We start from the raw sequence: 18,886 nt of genomic DNA on the forward strand, positions 1-18,886 counted from the left end.
TACGATGGGCAGTGCTTGTTTTACAGGGGAGCTTGGACATTGAAGGAAGGTTAGTGATGCATCTTGGAGGCCTCAAGTTGGAGGGTCCAAGTGGTGGCTTTTTCTATGTCCGGACTTTATGATTTTGGTATGAAATCCCGTTTACATCAAAAAAGTGCAAAAGCGAAGTTAAAACTTTGATTAGATCCAGATAAAAATAATTTAATCAATATTCTCAAGTCGTTATCTTTACCTTCTCTTGAAGACTCCTCGCCGAAGTTGTTCACGAGGGCATACCTCACCGCAATGCAATGATTGGAAGTTATTATGTAATTTCATTATTACCCTCTAATCCCGCCTTTGCTTCTCGGTTTGCTCGTAACATAAGAAAAGGGAAGCATTTATACAATCATCAAGAATAAGTACCTTCGATACGAAAAACCCTTTTGATAGTATTAGTGTACAGATATGAGAAACATACCATTTGCTTGTACTTGAACATACAACTCCTGAGAATCTGCTTGTTATGTGCATGTCCATGCTCAAAGAAAGATGCCTTTGATCGAGCAAAGACTGCGAAGACATCAGCTTTGAGCTCGGCCAACCAAGAGCGAACCAAGAGAAACGGTAAGGGGGGCAAAGGCCGGAGCGCAACACTTACTGTATTTAGTGTAGTTCAGCAGTCTCTCTCTCTTTGAATGAACACTTGAAGACTGGTTGTAGTCTGATATCCTCGACTCTGAAGCAATATAGCCATCATTTGCATCTGTTTTATATTTTTAACTGTTCCGCTCTCGCTACCAACCATTTCAACTCTGCTTTGCGTCGGTTTTGGTGACATCGATGAGGTTCCTTTCATAAATATTTTCTTTGCTTCTTCGGTGAGGGAGGTCCGATCCGATTTCTCTGAATTGATAAATAACGTTGACCCCTAATGTGTAAATCGTGAATAAAAAGCGGGATCGATACTCACCAAAACAAAGTGTCCTACTCGCTCACGGCTTCTAGAGTTGGATCGAAGTCTCATAGACCAATTTAGTACCCGCTTCAATCGCTTGAGCGGGCTTCGATAAATGGGCGATATAAGGTCGGTGCCTCCCCGACTTGTGAAGTTCAGCAAACAGAGGGTCTCTACTGAGTCTGCAAAACTTGGGCTGATTTGAACAAACATAACCATCTTGCAATCCCACTGTATTTCACAAAGCATTTTTTATTTCCACTTTCAAGGATATTCTCAAGGAGCGTCAACTGATTCTGACTTTATACACTTAAGAGGTAAGACTGATGTGACATATTGGTAGAAAATCAACTTTTAGGAAATATTGAAAGCAATGTTTTGAGTTTTGAATGGAGGTATTTCAGACTAATGTTTCCCAGAATAGAAGCACATCCTAAAACAGTAAAATAGACACAAAACCTAAAATAAAAACAGAAATTTACCTAGTGAGCTCTGCGGCAAATGGATGCGCTTAGAGTTCCTGCTAGAGTCCCAAGATAAAATCAATGAATAACTAAAACACACATTTGGATTTCGGAGCCTGAAGCAACTATGAATAAGTAATATGTGCATACCAATAAAAAAAATTCAAAGTGAAACTTATTCTAAATTTAATGAGAGAGGTATTTCTAAATTAAGTAAATAAGGAGATTTAAATTTGCCTCCGAAAGACCCGGTTATTATATAGTGGTGTAGAGATGCTCATTGTTGCAAGTTCATCCTTCTGTACGTCAAAATAAAATGGTAAATGAAAATCTTGTTGGAAATCGGGAAGAACAAGATGCAAAACATGGTATAAACTGACCTCTATATAATTCAAAGCACGAAAGGGGATGCAATCTCCACGTACTTTCTTTTTGTTTATTTAAGTTCAATAACAAAAAAAAAAAAAAGTTAATGCTACTATCTCTTTAACACACTTCTTTTCAGATCTTCTGTTGAACTTTCCTACTTAGATTTCTGCCAGCTTACGTGACTGTTCTTTAATCAGTTTATAAATAGATGACAGACCAAATTCAGTAAATAGTGCAGGTTTCTTTAGAATATGGTCACCATCATAAATGTGAGAAAGCATCCATTCTTAGACAAATTTCAGTTTGTCTTCGATTTCTTGGCCGTTTTTCTTGATTATAATTGTACACTGTAGATGTACTGTTCTCAAGGTTGTGGTTTTGAGATCGATAGAGGTAAAGTCGATATTTGAGATCTTGGAGTTACGAATAAAATCAGAACCCAAGCTAATTGCCCAGTCTCTCGGATTCTTTCTCAATTTTTCGGGGCTTGTAGAACCATAAAAGCCTTCAAAACCCACTGTAAGTAGATGATTCTTGTCAATTAATTTTACGAACCTTGCCATTTCTTCAATCTAATCCTGCAATTCTTTATGAGACAATTTAATTGAACACAAAAATATCAATAATCTACATTACTGTTGAGGATAAACAACTGCGGAAACAACGCTATCCACTAAAAATAGATTAACCCTACACTAGGATTGATCTTTCTCTCTAGACAAGACTTCAACACCCTCAAAGTACTATCCCAACACTTCTCAATATCAACTAACAAGCATATAAAGTAAATAGAAAAGATAAAAGCATACTCACACAAGACCAAGTTTTACGTAGTTCAACAATTTGCCTACGTCCACACGGCGAGCCTTTGATAGATTAGATGTACTAGATACAATATTACAAAGAGGAGCACTCAACACTCACTTAAAATGTATCACTCACACTCATAAAGAATGTTCACTCTCTTTTCTTCTTGCTTTAGTTCTCTTACAATCTCTCTCACTTAGAAAAAGATTTCTCTCACAAAGAAATGTTAAGTTTTTAGAAAAAAAAACTTTTCTTTTTGTACTGGACCGAAAATGATCGAAAAACTGTAAATTCGATTGGCGTAATGCTTGGCGCTTTGGCAAAAGGCATAGTAGAAGCAAGCGCCAGCCTCTACTTTTCCAACTTCAACTTCCAGTACTGTAGGTGTGTGCGCCCCTTGGGCCTGGGCGTAGAAGAGCGCGTGTGCGCCCTCTTCTCTGATAGCAAAAAACGAACAGTACTAAAAAACAATATTCTCCACTTCGGTGAGATTTTAACACATAAAATCGAGCCAAACACTATTCACTATCCACCAAGAATCACTAGTATTCAAACCTCATCTTGAACTCACCGTCAATCACCCCGAAGTGTCATGCCCATGAAGAGCACCCACAAAGAGTCATGCCCACAAAGGGCTATCTTCACAGAGAGTCATGCTCACTAAGAGCAATCATGCCCACGAAGGCCCATGCCTACGAAAGGCATTAATCAACAATGCATTAGCCTCCACCGTTTGTGGAGTACCTCCAACCAATGTTGGAACTCAACTCTATAGTGAACCTTCTACAATCCAAATGAAACAAATTCCCAAGTACAAAATTTGTCACGAGCTTCCACCATTTCATGCATATCCACTGACCAGTCTTTGCAATGACCATCTCTAATAATTTCTTCGAAGTTGTTTGGTTCATCACCCTCGATATTCAGTGTGTAAGCAATCAAGTCCGGTCGACCATAATGCTTCACTAGCTTATCATGCTCATACTTCATAACTTGTTTCACACTTCTTTTGGCTTTGATCTAGCCAAAGCTTCCTACTCATGTTGTTGTAGCTCTACTTCTTGTTGAATAGTTCTTTCATTAAGAGCCTCACTCTTTATAGCATCCTCTGACGCTTCCATCTCAATCGCTTGAGATTCTATAGAATCATTACTATTTTTAGCCTTCTTCGACCTACTAAAATGTAGCACCAAAGTCTTATCAAAGGTAACCTCACTACTGACCAGGAACTTGTGGTTCTCAAGACACCACAATCCGTATCCCTTTCCTCCCTTTGCATAGCCCAAGAATATAGCTTTCTTAGCTTTAGAATCAAACTTACTATCCTTCATATGGTAGTAAGCACTAGATCCAAACACGCGCAAAGTATCATAATCAGCTGGTTTTCATGTCCACACCTCATAAGGTGTCTTGTAGTCTATCACTGGAACTGGTGATTTATTATACAAGTAACACGCCATGGCTACTGCATCTGCCCATAACTCTTTGCTAAGATTGGCATTAGAAAGCAAACACCGAGCTTTCTCAAGCAATGTGCGATTCATTCTATAAAAACCTCAATTTTTAAACAACATAAATTACATTATTTGAATTGAAAATAACTATTATATTATGAAGTCTAGCTTGTTCTAGAATTTGTATGGCTGTTGTTGATTTTTCAAATTTGTTTTTACTTGAATTGTTTGTTAGAACTTGTGTGGGCATTTTAGAATCTTTTTTTTTTCTTGAAAACATTGTTAAAATGTACCCATTTATATAGGTATGGACCGTACCTTGGGTGTTTTTAGACCCATTTGAGGCCCATAGGTTAACTTAAACAGACTTAAAACATTGAAAAAAGAATACATGTGAAATTCCTCTGTAAAAATCTTATTATTCAAAAACAAAACCCTAGCCTCCATTAAAAAGAATATTTTTGATTGAAAGAAATTAAAAAAAAAAAAAAAAAAAAAAAATGAGAAGAAGAAGAAAGGGATTAGAGAAAAGGAAGCATTGGTATTCTTTTGCAAATTCAATTTCAGGTGAGTAGACATAATTTTATCAAAAATATATATATAAATCGTTTTTTTTTTGTGATTTTTTTTGTTTGCTTCATAAATGCTTCATTATCATTTTATAAAAGTTTCATATTTAATTATGAACGTTTGCTATTTGTTTTGCAATTTTGATTGTTGTTTGGAACGATGATATGTTTGCAGAATTTTGAACAAGTACTAACTTGTGACTTGAATTCAACTAATTAGATGATGTAACTAATTTTTCAACATAACTAAACAATTTTAGTTCTCTGAGTCATCTTTCATTTCCAATTGGCCTTGACTGATTCCAGTTTATATTCTATTTGATGTGAATTTTACAAGAAATTGCGTCAGAAAATTGAAGCAGAATTTAAGTTGTTGGGTCTGTTCTATCACATAGTTTAGGGTATATATTAAACGAATTAGTGTTTATGAATTTTTGTATTGAAATGCATTTTCTATCTAATTTTCAGAATGGTATAATTGATTAAAAACTTTCATTATATGAATTCTCTAGAATTTTTAGAATGGACAAAGTTCAAACTGTCCTAACCAATTTCTCATGCATAGAACAATATACGTAACTTATTTGTGTAGGTTTTAGTTGTACAAGAAAAAATATAATGATCATGCAATTTGTATCGTATTAATATTTCAAATAAATGTGTATTGATTGGAGGAGTAATTATTTTATTTGCCTAAAGAGTTTTATTACATGTATTAGAATAAAAGTTGCATGCATAATTGTTTGATGAATATTGTATGTATAGAGCGTATATTGGTAGCTAAAGATTTGGCGTGGTATTATGTAATTATATATATTAGCACTGATGGACTTTGACTTTGACTATGTGGCTGATAAGAACTACAAAGGCTTGATTCCAATCTTGAAAGATTGGATACGTATGCAGCCTTATATACAGGTGCATCCACTATATTATATATTATATATTAGTTTTTGTGATAACTATATGTGTATAATGTTAGTATTTAATTGTGTGCGTGATTGTGGATGTTTGAATTATATTTGATTGATGACCATTCGTGTTGCGTTCAATGATATTGAAATGCGTGATTGATTTGCATTGATGTGTAAAAATAACTTTTTGCACGTGTGATCAATTGTTGTGCATGATTAATGCTAGTACAATGATAAGTGAGCTAAGAATAATATTTTCAACAAGTCGACCACACCTTTAGAACTCTCCACACCTCAAGATTTGGTAATGATATATTATGACTTGAGATGTCATGTGATAGGAAGGTATTCATTGAATGTGCCATGAATTACTTGTTAGTGTTATGATGGGTATTCCTTAAATGTAGCGGGAATGACCCAATGTATTCATTGAATGTGTCATGAATGACCTGGTAGTATTATGATGGGTATTCCTTGAATGTGGCGGGAATGACCCAAGGTATTCATTGAATGTGCCATGAATGATCTGAGATATTGAATGCCCATAAGAGGTTATGATTATATGCATGGAAAGCCCAGAGATGGCTGTGACTCACAAGTTATGAGTTTGCAAGATGTAAATATGTTATTGGAGGCGATATCCCTGCTTGGGACATATGTCTTGTAGTAGTACTCGTTGTGAGAGAGGCACACGGGTATGTGTGATTTGGCAAATGTGTGAAGTGCAAATCGTGGAGTAGGAACTAAAGATGAGGTCAGTAAATAAGTGATTAATAAACAAGATACATTGTGAAATTGAATGAACAAAAAGTATGTGAATTTGTGTGATGTTATGGATGTGAAGTGTGACTGTGAATAATATTAGTGAATGTTTGTGATCTTTTATGTGATTGCAAAATGATTATAACTTGATATGTTATTATGAAAATATTAATGACTTGTGATAGTCTAAGATCTATGGTTATGCACGCAGAAACTTTATGATGTAATGATATCATGTGAATGACTACCCTTGATATAGGTATTATGATAAGTGGTATTCCCCGAATATGCGGGACGAACCAAGTTGTATAAATTAGACTTAAATGTCTTAAATGAGGTTTGCTTATGAATAAAAATTTGACTGGCTGAGATAAATCATTTTATTATGATGTCTAACTCTGTTTTGCAGGAGGGTAGGATCTATTAATCTTTTATACAGGAACGTAAATATCCTACCCTAAGACGACGTGTTGGCTTAAAGGTAAGGTATTGATAGGGTTATATACTAAAAACATTACTTTTGTATTAACTCGAATTCTTTATATTTTGAATGAGAATCATATATATGGGCAAATGTCATACATATTATATATGTCATTAGTTTTATGCATGCGTTTAATACTTTATGTTGTAGATGATATGGTGTGTGGTGACACATAGAAGATCATATCATCAGTACCTTATAAAGTATAAGTAAACGCTCACAACTTAGATGGATTTGGACAAACCATTGGTACGGTTGTAGTATAATCTGGTATTAGTCTATCTTGACTACAGGATTACACTAGTACACTTTGTGTGTATTGAATAGGACCAAGTGAGGTTGTTTCTCTTTATACTGACTATATAAGAGAATAAACACCTCTGTTATTATGGATATTTGTCCTCTTAATCCGGATATAATAACGGGCACTTACGTGCATTGTACATTGCTTTAAATCATCAATGAGTGAGATTCATTTGTGAATCAACAAACTCGATGGATTGGGTAATGACATTGTATGTAAGGTGTCTTTATTGATTATAGAAGGAATCCGTGACCCGCAAGAAGTCGGGTTGATGATGTCCCCTTGAGGAGCTCATAAGGATTGTCATGTAAACCCTGCAGGTGGATTTAATCCGACATGATAATGAGGTTGAGTGATACTACTCAAGGATATAAGAAGTTGATTAATGTAGTTGTCAGTAACTTGACTAAATCAACGGGCATTCGATATCTTAAACACGGGGAGATCCACAAACATATAATATGGAGCCCATAAACATAACACGTAATTTGGGATTAGGCGGTAGTGCAACAATAGCCTTTAGTGGAATAAACCATTTATTGACGGAGTTGGGCCGTGTGTTTTGGGCAAACATGGGAAGCCCAATCCCGTCAGGAGGCCCAACCCTAATTTCTCCTCATGATCCCTGTTGTAACCTATAAATAGAAACTTCTTTCTCTGGCCATTTTTAACACAACAAAAACTCAGGTTTTGCTCAAGGAAAGATAGATCCAAAATCGGTTCTAACTTTGTGAGTGAGAGAGGTCAAGAGAGAAAGAAAGAGGTTGGAAGATCGTTTCCCACATAACGTCCAATCTAAGGATAGAAATACAACAGAAGATCAAGAGGTTGCTAATTTTGTAGATCTTGAATTCTCAGAGATATCACAGCCGATCTAAAGGTATGAATTTCTAAACCAAATCGTGAACACCTTTATTCTGCTGCGCATGGTGTTTCGCGGTTCGTAGTCATTCGATGTGACCATAACGGTTCTTATAGGTATATCAAACTCATATTTAATTAATTATCATATGTGCATTTACTAAGTAGAATGTAAATGGTATTTATGTTGTGAGTTATTTTGGAAAGTGGAAATGATGAGTATTGTTATATGAGATTCTTGGAATTGTATATTGGGGGTGAAATCTTACTTAGGAAGAAACTACATGCCGTTTTGAGAAAACGGAACTAACTTGTCTTCCAAGTTGAAATGATTGTTGTGTGTACCCTACGTCATATTTCCGGTCCAAAGTATACTCGGACTATGAACCGGGTGTAAGACCAGCGGCGGACCAGTTTGGGGGCAAACACTTTGGATAATCCGGTCCTCTAATCCGTTAGAGTTTACAACGGGTTTAGGGCCCATCCGGGTGGCCCAAGTTCATGGACCCAATCCGTCCAGATCATTCTGATCCAGTCACCCGATAAGATCCTAATGCAATCCGATAAGATCTTGCACAAGGATAGAATGGAATCTTAGAAAATGATCCTATTTTAGATAGAGTCATGATAGGATTCATGAAAGAACGCAATCTCGAGAATCACTTTCTTTGCCGCCAAGGCGGGAGATTGCTATATATATGGAGCTCCTGCGGTCTCGAACCACGTGAAAAAAGAGACTTGATCCCGGTTCCTCACTTGGACGAGGGCAGGCAACCGAGCGTTGGTGCGATCTCTCTTCCTAAAAATCCCAATCCCCATCTCTTTCGAGCGCCGGAAGCACCATCACATCGGGAGTGTCGGGTTAACGTTTTGCCCCGACATTCTTTGGCGCCGTCTGTGGGGACCGAACCCACGACCACGTGGTATTTCGTTGGAGTTTGATATCATCGGCCTTATTTTTCATATGTCCTTGTTACCATGGCTGAACAAATTGCGATGAAAGAAATTCTGCTGCCAGTCGGCATGTAGCAACTCTGCAAAACATGGAGACAATTCCAGGCACCATTACGGAGGTGGGGCAGTCGAGCCGTCGTAGATCTTTCTCTCATAACGGAGGAAACAGACTGTCTGAAGTAGTTCCACACACTCTGGAGCCAATAGGGACTCGGGAATCTAATCCCCGTGTCCCTCGCCGCCAATCTTTGTCGCGGAGCACAAGAGTCGCCAGAATCCACGTCGAGGGGATGGTCCTGAACCCACTCGATGATGCTCTTTGGCGGCGTCAATATACCACTCGGGAGGCCGACATGCTAACCACGCCTCCATCCGGAACTTGCAATACCAATCGGATCCAGCTCTAATCTCTCTTTTGACAAGAGTAGTTGCGGAAAACGAAAATTTGAGAAATCAACTAGGCAAACGGCCTAGAGACCCTGTGGAGCACCAATCGGTCGAGTCCCCTTTATCTGCACGTAGGCAAAGGCAATGGGCCGAACCGGGACAGCGCGAAGATCCTAATAATGGCCAAAACCTTATTCACAATAATGGTCAAGCTAGAGATCCAAGCCAAAGCCGGTTGTCCCACCTATCGGTTAATGCGTCCACACTCATTCACAAATCAAACAATGTATGCGGGATCGTTTGGGCACAAATCCTCGAACACACCGATCCACAACAATGAACGCTTAGCAAATGCATTGAGTTCCGGTTGAAACGCCAAACATCCGTGGATGTGTCCGGATCAAGATATGAATCCCAACACACAAATCGGAATGAGAGTCCGCTACCGCGCTAGCAGTGGTGGCGTAGCGGTGGTAGAATCGAACATCGGCAACGACCAAATCCCCTTCGAATCTTAGCCCCGCAATGAAGCGGATCTGGAGAGAAGAGAATCAAGATGAGGACATTTGTGAGAATATGAATGAACAAAGGGTTAAGGAATTGATTAACCAAGCCGTGACCGGGCAAACCATCCGGACGATCCACTCTTGGAAAGGGTTGTATGCGAGGTCTGAAATTTTCACCCTTTGTAAATGACATTCGGATCGTGGTTTGCTCATCCGAGGCATTCAAACAGCCCCCTCTTCCGACTTACGATGGCGTGGATGGCTGTCGAATGAGCACGCGTCATGAGCTACCAAGCGGCTATGACCTTATGGGAATTTCATGAGTCGTTAATGTGTATATTTTCAGCGACGTTGAAAGGATACGACTATCCCCGATTCAACAAGTTGCCTCAGCGTTCAATTGATTCATTCACCAAGCTTAGCGATATGTTCATTGAGCGTTTTCAATGACAACATGAAGGCGAAGAAGAGTCCGAGCATAATCGTTCAATCTCGCTATGGAGAAAGGCGAAACAATTAAGAGTTTGATACGACGGTTCGGGAAGCTTCGCGAAGTTCAGGATGTGAGTGATGCTTTCGCCAATACAAGCATTCCATCAAGCGTTGCATTTACCGAGATGGACTTTACAACTCTCTCACTCGAAAGCCACCTACCACCCCCTTTCGATTTATTCGCCGAGTGGAAGGGTGCGTTCGAGTGGAAGATGATCAAAAGTCTCGACAGAGAAAGGATGGCTCGGATCCCGCTTCCAAGGACTCCACAAAGGATAAGATTGTCGGTCAAAGGTAACAAAAGGAGTACTTTCGAGAATAATACAAAGGCCCCAAATATAGAGGAAAAGGTATTCACCCTTTAACTCTTGGCCTTGCGACTGTATGAAAAATCAGAACTAAAAATGTTATGCCCCGGCCACCACTACCGAAGATCCTACGGGTAGGCGGGATAAAATCGAAAATGCAAATATCACGATGATATTGGGCATGAAACAAATCACTGCAGAGCTTTGAAGAAAGAAGTTCAACGCCTCGTTGACAAGGGACAACTTACTGAGTTTGTTAAAAACAAACCTCGGTCAGCCCATATCAACTTGGCTGAACACAACGTTATCGACGTATGCCACGCGCGTGTTGATAGCGTCTCGTGTCGTCAGCGCAAGATAGAAACACGCTTGAAACTTTGTCATATACAAGATCATTACCAGGTCAACAGTTTCAATTTTGGCCAAGGTATCAATACGGAAACCTATGAAGGTCACGAGTTGAAGTTCACTGAGAATGACGAAAAGGGGGTGTATTATCCTCATAATGACGATGTTGTCATTACTGCATGGATAGGAATCTTTAGGGTGCAAAAGATTCTTATCGACACAGGAAGCTCAGCTAGCGTGTTATTCACCAGGGCTTACTCCAGAATGAAACTTTCAGAGGACTTGATCATAGAAGACCGTAACCCAATCATTGGATTCAACGGCGAACCAGCCCATGCCATTGGAAAGGGTCATCTCCCTGTCACAGTTGGGCATCAATCTGTCGGGATAAATTTCCTTTTGATAGATTGTGGTTCTTGTTACAATGCAATTTTTGGTAGGGATTGGATCCATGCAAATCGGTGTTGTATCCACCTTCCACCAGCGTTGAAATTCCCACGCTACTGGGGAGTATGTAAGATCGCGGTGACGGATGATGTCACATCAGTGTCATGATTTGGCACTAGAAGATACACGGAAATCCGAAGTCCGGGGCAACATGATCCTCCAAGTTGATCACGCCAAATAGCAATTACAGAAATGTTGGGCTTATCAGGTACGAGAAGCCCGACGCTCTGGAGAAGGTCCCTCGATCGATCAGTTGGAGGAAGTTCAGATAGGGGGCGAGAGCAACGAAACTACTTTCATCGCTGCCGGCTTACCTCTAACCGAAAAAAAAGCTCTAATTCACCTATTAAGGGATTATCAAGAAATATTTGCCTGGGATATCAACCAAATGCCCGAGTCGACCACGGATGTCGCCTTGCCAATTTCGATATTGACCGAGATTCAAACCGGTTCGACAAAAGACCAAGGCGATGGCTCCTGGCTTAAAAACTGAAGGTCAATGACGAGATTGGTAAACTGCTTGGAGCAGGGTTCATCAAGCCCATCCAATACCCGACTTGGGTATCCAATATCGTCGCAGTTCCAAAGAAAAATGGGAAGCTCAGGGTTTGCATTGACTTCACCAACCTAAACAAAGCTTGCCCAGTGCATCCATACCCATTACCTCGCATCTCAGATCTAGTCGATGCGACCTCGGGTTTTGAGCGTTTGTCGTTCATGGACGCTTCCTCTGGTTATAACCAAATATCTTTGCTTGAGGAGGACCAGGAACACACGGCGTTAAATAATGCACCGACCCTGTATTGCTTTAGAGTCATGCCATTCGGTCTGAAAAATGCAGGCGCCACCTATCAGAGGATGATGAATACTATGTTTGCCAATCTGCTTGGGCGTATCATGGAAGTTTACATCGATGACATGGTGGTCAAATCCAAAGAAACACCCGATCACCTTCAAAATTTACAAGAGGTATTCGATAGGCTCGTACGATATAAACTGAAGTTGAACCCTTCGAAGTGTTCTTTTGGGTTAGCATCTGGAAAGTTCTTAGGTTTTCTGATGACTCGACGGGGTATTGAGGCAAACCCTGAACAGATTCGGGCCATCCTCGAAATGTCCCCACTATCGAATAAAAAAGAAATTCAGCGGCTCGTCGGTTGATTGGCAGCCCTGAATAGATTTATATCAAAGTATTCAGATCGATGCAGGCCATTTTTTCAAACGCTGAAAGGTGCCTCAGTTTGGAACGAGGACTGTGATAGGGCTTTAAAGAAATTAAAGCATATTTGGTATCACCCCGTCTGGTTAGTCCAGAACCGCCAAGACATTGGAATTTATTTGGCGACTTCGAGATCGCGATAAAGCGCAAATATTGTTTGTGGACAACCCGAGGAGCTTCCAATATACTTCATTAGCAAAATGTTGATTTGGATCGGAGAGTAGATATTCTAAGATTGAGAAAATCGCTTTGCTTGCCCTGGTGCATGCAAACCGCGTGGACTTAAGCCATATTTTTCGGGGGACGTGTGGTTAAAGTGTATCTGAGAATATCCCCTTCGGAAGGCACTTTCGGACGAGCGAAGAGTCCCTTTGTTGATTGGTCTAGCTACCTAAGTGCTTACCACATCTTATATGAGCCTCGCGACCGCAGAAAAAGGTCATGCATTAGCTTCTTTGATAGCGGATTTCCCAGTAAAAGATATCGTGGTTTCACCCGAGTTATTCGAGGAAGAACAACTGCCAGATTTTCCCAACCACCAACGACTCCGTTGAAGAGAATTTCACCGAGGCGCAGTGGGTTAGGTTATATCTGATGGTTCAAGTAATAGGAAGGGGTCCGGGATCGGTTGTGTGATAGTCGACCCAAACGGTAGCCGAATCGAGAGGTCCGTCCGACTTTGCTTTCCTGCTTCCAACAACGAAGCCGAATATGAGGCAGCAATATTTGGAATGAGAGCGGCACTCGAAATGAGGGCAAAGGAAATCAATATGGTAACGGACTCTAAGCTAGTTGCTTGTCAGTTTGGAGGGTCATATCAAGCACGAGATGAGCGAATGGCGGCTTATTTAGATGTGATACGCGATCCCGCTGCAAAATTTGAGCGCATCTCAATTTCGCAAAGACCAAGGAATGATGTTCGGCACGCTAATGCATTGGCCTACCTTTCAGCAGCAGTTGATTCAATTGAACCTCGCAATATCAGGGTAGAGGTCTAGTTACTGCCTAGCATTGACCTCCCATTGCCCGATATCGACGGCGTCTATCTTTGCCGAATCGCGCGGCATTTCACGCAGATTTATCACGATCACTATCGCAACAAAGTCGCGGGACAAGCACCAAGAGCATCTCACTCAGGATTCTCCTCACAGCCATGAGGAGGATGCCGACATCTCCCCCACGGTGGATACTGATTCTGCAGTGGCGAAAAATGAGGTTATGCGGGGAGGGCGACTCTGCGAATCGATTCGACACGGATCTTAGCGACAATGCTCCTGAAATACCAGATGATCATTTTTCCAACATTGAGTCAATGGAACTTCTATTTCCCGATTGGCGTCAGAATATGGTTGAATTCTTACGAACTGGAGAACTCCCCTTAGACAGGGCTTTATCTGACAAAGTCAAACGAGATGCATGGCGGTTTGTGTTGTTACCTACCTCGGGGGGATCCGCCTTCTGAGAAAACCCATGGGTTCGGCCCATCTCCTCCGGTGCCTTACTCTGAACAGGGGACAACAAATTTTAAAAGAAATTCATGAAGGCATTTGTGGTAATCATTACGGTGGTCGGAGCCTCGCCACAAAGCTCTCACCCAAGGATATTGGTGGCCATATATGCAAAAAGATGCCAAACGGTTTGTCCAAATATGTGTACCATGCCAAAACATGCTTTCGGATCGTTAAGCTTTCTCGCGAATGAGCTTCATCCCATTCTTAGCCCTTGGCCATTTGCTAAGTGGGGACTTCGACATTGTGGGTCCTTTACCTAAGGCCCCCGAGGTAATGTGAGGTTTCTCTTGGTCTGAACCGATTACTTCACTAAGTGGGTTGAAGTTGTATCCTTGAGTCGATTCGGTCTTCGAGGGCGTCAAACGGTTCATCCGGGCGCGATATTGTGTGCCGATTCGGTGTCCAAAATTTGAAATGGTATCGGACAAGTGCCGCTTAATTTGATTCTGGCGAGATCCACATCTTACGCAAATCCAAGAAGATACGCAGATAACTTCTCCCAGACCCTATTATCCCTGTGGAAATGGACAGGCGGAAGCAACGAACCGGGTTATTCTGGACACGTTGAAGAAAAGGCTTGAATCAGCTAAAGGAAACTGGGTTAAACAGTTACCAGGGGTGCTTTGGGTTTATAGGACAACCCCCGTCATTCAACAAGAATGTCTCCCTTTTCATTGGCATATGGAATGGAAGCAGTACTCCCAACTGAAATAATCTCCCCAACAGTGCGCTCACAAGCCATCTCCACAGAGGTCAATGCTGACATCTTGGCTCGCGACAGAGCCATGGTGGTGGACCTTAGAGATGAAGCCCTGCAGAATCTCATGACTTACCAGGATTCTATGAAGCGCAGTTATGACAAGAAGTTATGCGCACAAGCATTCAAACCAGGCGATTGGGTTTTACGTACAAGGCAAAGGAGCAACGAAGAACCCAACAGCGGGAAACTCGGTGAGAACTGGGAGGGGCCTTTTATCATTGAAAGGATCGCATCCAAAGGTTCTTATTTTCTCAAGAACTTGGCTGGCGATGTCCTAACCAAACCATGGAATGCGTACCATTTGCGCTTATTTCACAAGTAATTTACTTATCATTAGTTCCACCAATAAATTTCACATACATTGTACTTTCCTTCCATTTTTCATCAATAAAATTCTTTTCCATTTATGTTGTGTTTTAATTTCAAATGGGTCATTTAGTTTTAAATTTATTAAACCCGGGTGGCGAAGGCAATCCTACACTTTAGTTTCGGCTTGCGTGGTGCAGTGTGCCTACGCCTTGCATCATGGTTCGACAATGAAAATCCAAGAACGATAATGTATCGCTTTTGGTCTGGGTGCGATTGTTTAAAGTACATCAAGCGTATACCCTTGGTGGCGGAGTCTAAGCTACACTCTGATTTAAACCCAACTACTGAGGCACTTCTGGGTTGTCTGTTGGTCTCCTCAAAGATCGTCTATGGGAGAATCTTTGCAGTGTCACTACGCTTGTTCGTCAAGTGACTTAGTGGCATTGTTATCGTCGTGGCAACAGTAGACCACCGTATAATATTTTATAAAGATGGTTAGATATTACACATATTCTATCCGTGTTATGTCCACTTTCGCAGGTTCTATGAAGAGAATCTTACGGATTAGTGTCGATTCGGTTAGAGATGTTGTCCCAATTCCAAAGATTCAAATTCTATTTCTCCTGATTTGGCTTCCATATTTCTATACCGGGACGTGTAACACAAGCGGGGGCATTTTAGTTGATCCATTTACGAAGTCAGCCATGTCGGCTAGATTTGCCGCATAGAGCATATATAGTTTAAGGCTTGACTATCAAATAATTGATCAGCCACAAGCCCAGTCGTTCAAGACATCCGAAATTCATTTTTCGAATAGCCTCCCATGTATTCAACAAAAGCCCATCCAAAGGGCCCATTCAAAAAAACCGCGACACGCACCGCCGGTTCAGGCATTTTTCCAACCGGTTCAGGTGGTTTCCATCCGGTTTCGACATTTTTCCAGCCGGTTCAGGCATTTTTCCAACCGGTTCAGGTGGTTTCCATCCGGTTTCGACATTTTACCAGCCGGTTCAGGCATTTTCCAACTTGTCCAGGCGGTTTTCCTCCTAGGTCCAAAGCACTTCCCAGCCGATTCAGTCGGTATACAGGCCGGTTCAGGCCTACTTAGATCTGGGTCTGGTGAATTTCCTACATTTTCAGGCCGGGTCATCATTTTTTTCTTCCTGGGTCAGTAGTGTGCTTGCCGAATCAACCGGTTTTCTAGCCAATTTTAGTCTTTTTTCGACCAGGTTAGCCTCTTCCATGGTCATATCATTTAATTGGCCACTCGTTTTATCCACTCAAGTGTTTAAGCTTTTCAAACTTTCTGGCCTATCTCCATTACACGTTCCTTCTTACTTCATTTTGGTTTTTTCGATACTTTAATTATTCAACACATCATCTTCATCTTCGTTTTGATCATTTGTTGAAGAGGGGGCAATGTGTGTACCCTACGTCATATTTCCGGTCCAAAGTATACTCGGACTATGAACCGGGTGTAAGACCAGCGGCGGACCAGTTTGGGGGCAAACACTTTGGATAATCCGGTCCTTTAATCCGTTAGAGTTCACAACGGGTTTAGGGGCCCATCACGGGTGGCCCAAGTTCGTGGACCTTAATCCGGCCCGGATCATTTCGATCCAAATACCGATAAGATCCTAATGCAATCCGATAAGATCTTGCACAAGGATAGAATGGAATCTTAGATAATGATCCTATTTTAGATAGAGTCATGATAGGATTCATGAAAGAACGCAATCTCCAAGAATCACTTTCTTGGCCGCTAAGGCAGGAGATTGCTATATATATGGAGGCTTCTGCAGTTTCCAGAACTAGGTGAAAAAGAGACTTGATCCCGGATTTCTCACTGGGTACGTAGGCAACCAGAACGTTGGTGCAGTATCTCTTCCTCAAAAATCCCAATCCCCCATCTCTTTCGAGCCTTCGGAAGCACCATCACATCGGGAGTGTCGGGTTAACGTTTTGCCCCGACAATTGTAATAGTATATTCTTTTATTTGAAATATTGAACATATTGTTTTTATATTTTGTCACACCCTGAATTTCGACAGAATTCGAAAAAACAATATTTGTTCCTGACTCTTCGATTTTCGAGGTGTGAAGCACTCTCAACTTCCAAAAACTCATAAACAGTTTAAACATGCGGAAAATTTAAAAACCAATAAAAAGTTTAACTTAAACAAAAGTCCTCTTCATTACTAAAATTCACAAATAAGATTAGGTTACAAATCTCTTTTCAATAACTCTTTATTTAAAATTACAAATTAAAATACAAATAACATTGTCTCAACTGAAAATTTATATCACCTCAAAGGAAAACAAAGCCTATCTTGAAATGCGACGCTAACGCAAACCACAAGCAGCAACCAACCTTTTTCAACACTAAACCTGTCAAGACTTATCAACTATGTTCATTTAATGAACACACCCGAATAAGCAAATATACAAATCAAGTCAGCATTATAAACAATGCTGGTGTGAGTAGCCCTAAAATACAATATATATTTATACATATATTTACACACTAAATAAGGCAATTAGTTCCTCCATCGAGGCGCCTTAACATCCAACGAATAATACAACATCCTTAAGTACCATAATTAAAGGCGGTAGTTCCTCCATCGAGGCTTTTAGCTTTCGACAATAATACAAAGGCATTTAGTTCCTCCACAAGGCGCCTTAGGTTCTAACTAAACTAATAACCAGCCAAGCATATTTTATACTTACCGCATTTCATGCTCAATTACAGAGTGGGTCGTCTCTGCACAAGTAATTAGTTTGACCCACCCTTATGCAAAACCATATATAATCATCTGTCTAAAGATATATCATTAACCAACATATTACCATAATTATATAATTTAAGGCTTTCTTTGCGTGTCCCTAAAATCACGTCGTATCTATGTCTTACCTAGTTTCTTTGGCTACCACAATCGCTACCCAACGCCGAACATGTACATCCACATGTCTCCCCTCACATAACGGACCACTCTGTGCGCAATTATCCTGAGCGAGATGCCGAACACCAGGTAACCCTCACACGAAAGCCATTATGTGAGTACTGCCATTATTCGGCATAAAATATCGCGATCTCGTTCTAATTTTGTGAACGGAATAATCAAGCCACTATTCGGCTACGCCAGAAGGGCCATTCAGATTCACTGAAACGCCAAAAGGGCCAATCACATTACTTTCGCCAGAAGGGCCATTCATATTCACTGAAACGCCAGAAGGGCCAATCATATCACATACGCCCATCACCAAGGCAAATCCCATGAGTTGTGGTAGCTAGGTTCTAGGATTTTCGTTACGTAATTTATTCAAGTGTCAGACATATATATCTCAGAATAATTCTTATTCTATCCCATGCCAGTATACTTAATTGTATTGAAGCTCAACGTTTCTCGTTATAATACAATCCACATTATCACGTACCAATACTATTCATTGCACGATATCTAAATATCTCTATATCAAATCTCAAAACTTATTATTTCACGTGCCAATTATATATTGCACTACACCATATAGAATATCTCAAGCCTTCATAAATACTACAATTTATTTAAGTAGCAACTCATAATAGTAATCAATCATGTAACGTATTCGTTCAATATATTTATGTAAACTCAAGTCACCATCAAAGCCCAATACTAAAGTCCATGAATCTAAGTTTGTATATAATTTAGGGTTAGATAGACTTACCCCCCCCCCCCCCCAT

At 40.5% G+C, this 18,886-nt stretch overlaps 1 protein-coding gene across 1 annotated transcript; it reads left to right on the forward strand.

Annotated features, from left to right (window-relative positions):
* Positions 1-14,756: 14,756 nt before the first annotated feature.
* On the forward strand, positions 14,757-15,179 carry LOC147509219 (uncharacterized). The gene has a single exon (XM_086597740.1). It carries the CDS (start codon positions 14,757-14,759, stop codon positions 15,177-15,179), a length of 423 nt encoding a protein of 140 aa, XP_086453866.1.
* The last annotated feature ends 3,707 nt before the right edge of the window (positions 15,180-18,886 follow it).

Source organism: Coptis chinensis, chromosome 3, assembly GCF_015680905.1.
Source record: "Coptis chinensis isolate HL-2020 chromosome 3, ASM1568090v1, whole genome shotgun sequence".
In the NCBI taxonomy this organism is placed as follows: Eukaryota; Viridiplantae; Streptophyta; class Magnoliopsida; order Ranunculales; family Ranunculaceae; genus Coptis; species Coptis chinensis.

Bases quoted from the DNA above. Each gene is read 5' to 3' on its own strand.
- LOC147509219 (XM_086597740.1), top strand. From the start codon at position 14,757: ATGTCTCCCTTTTCATTGGCATATGGAATGGAAGCAGTACTCCCAACT.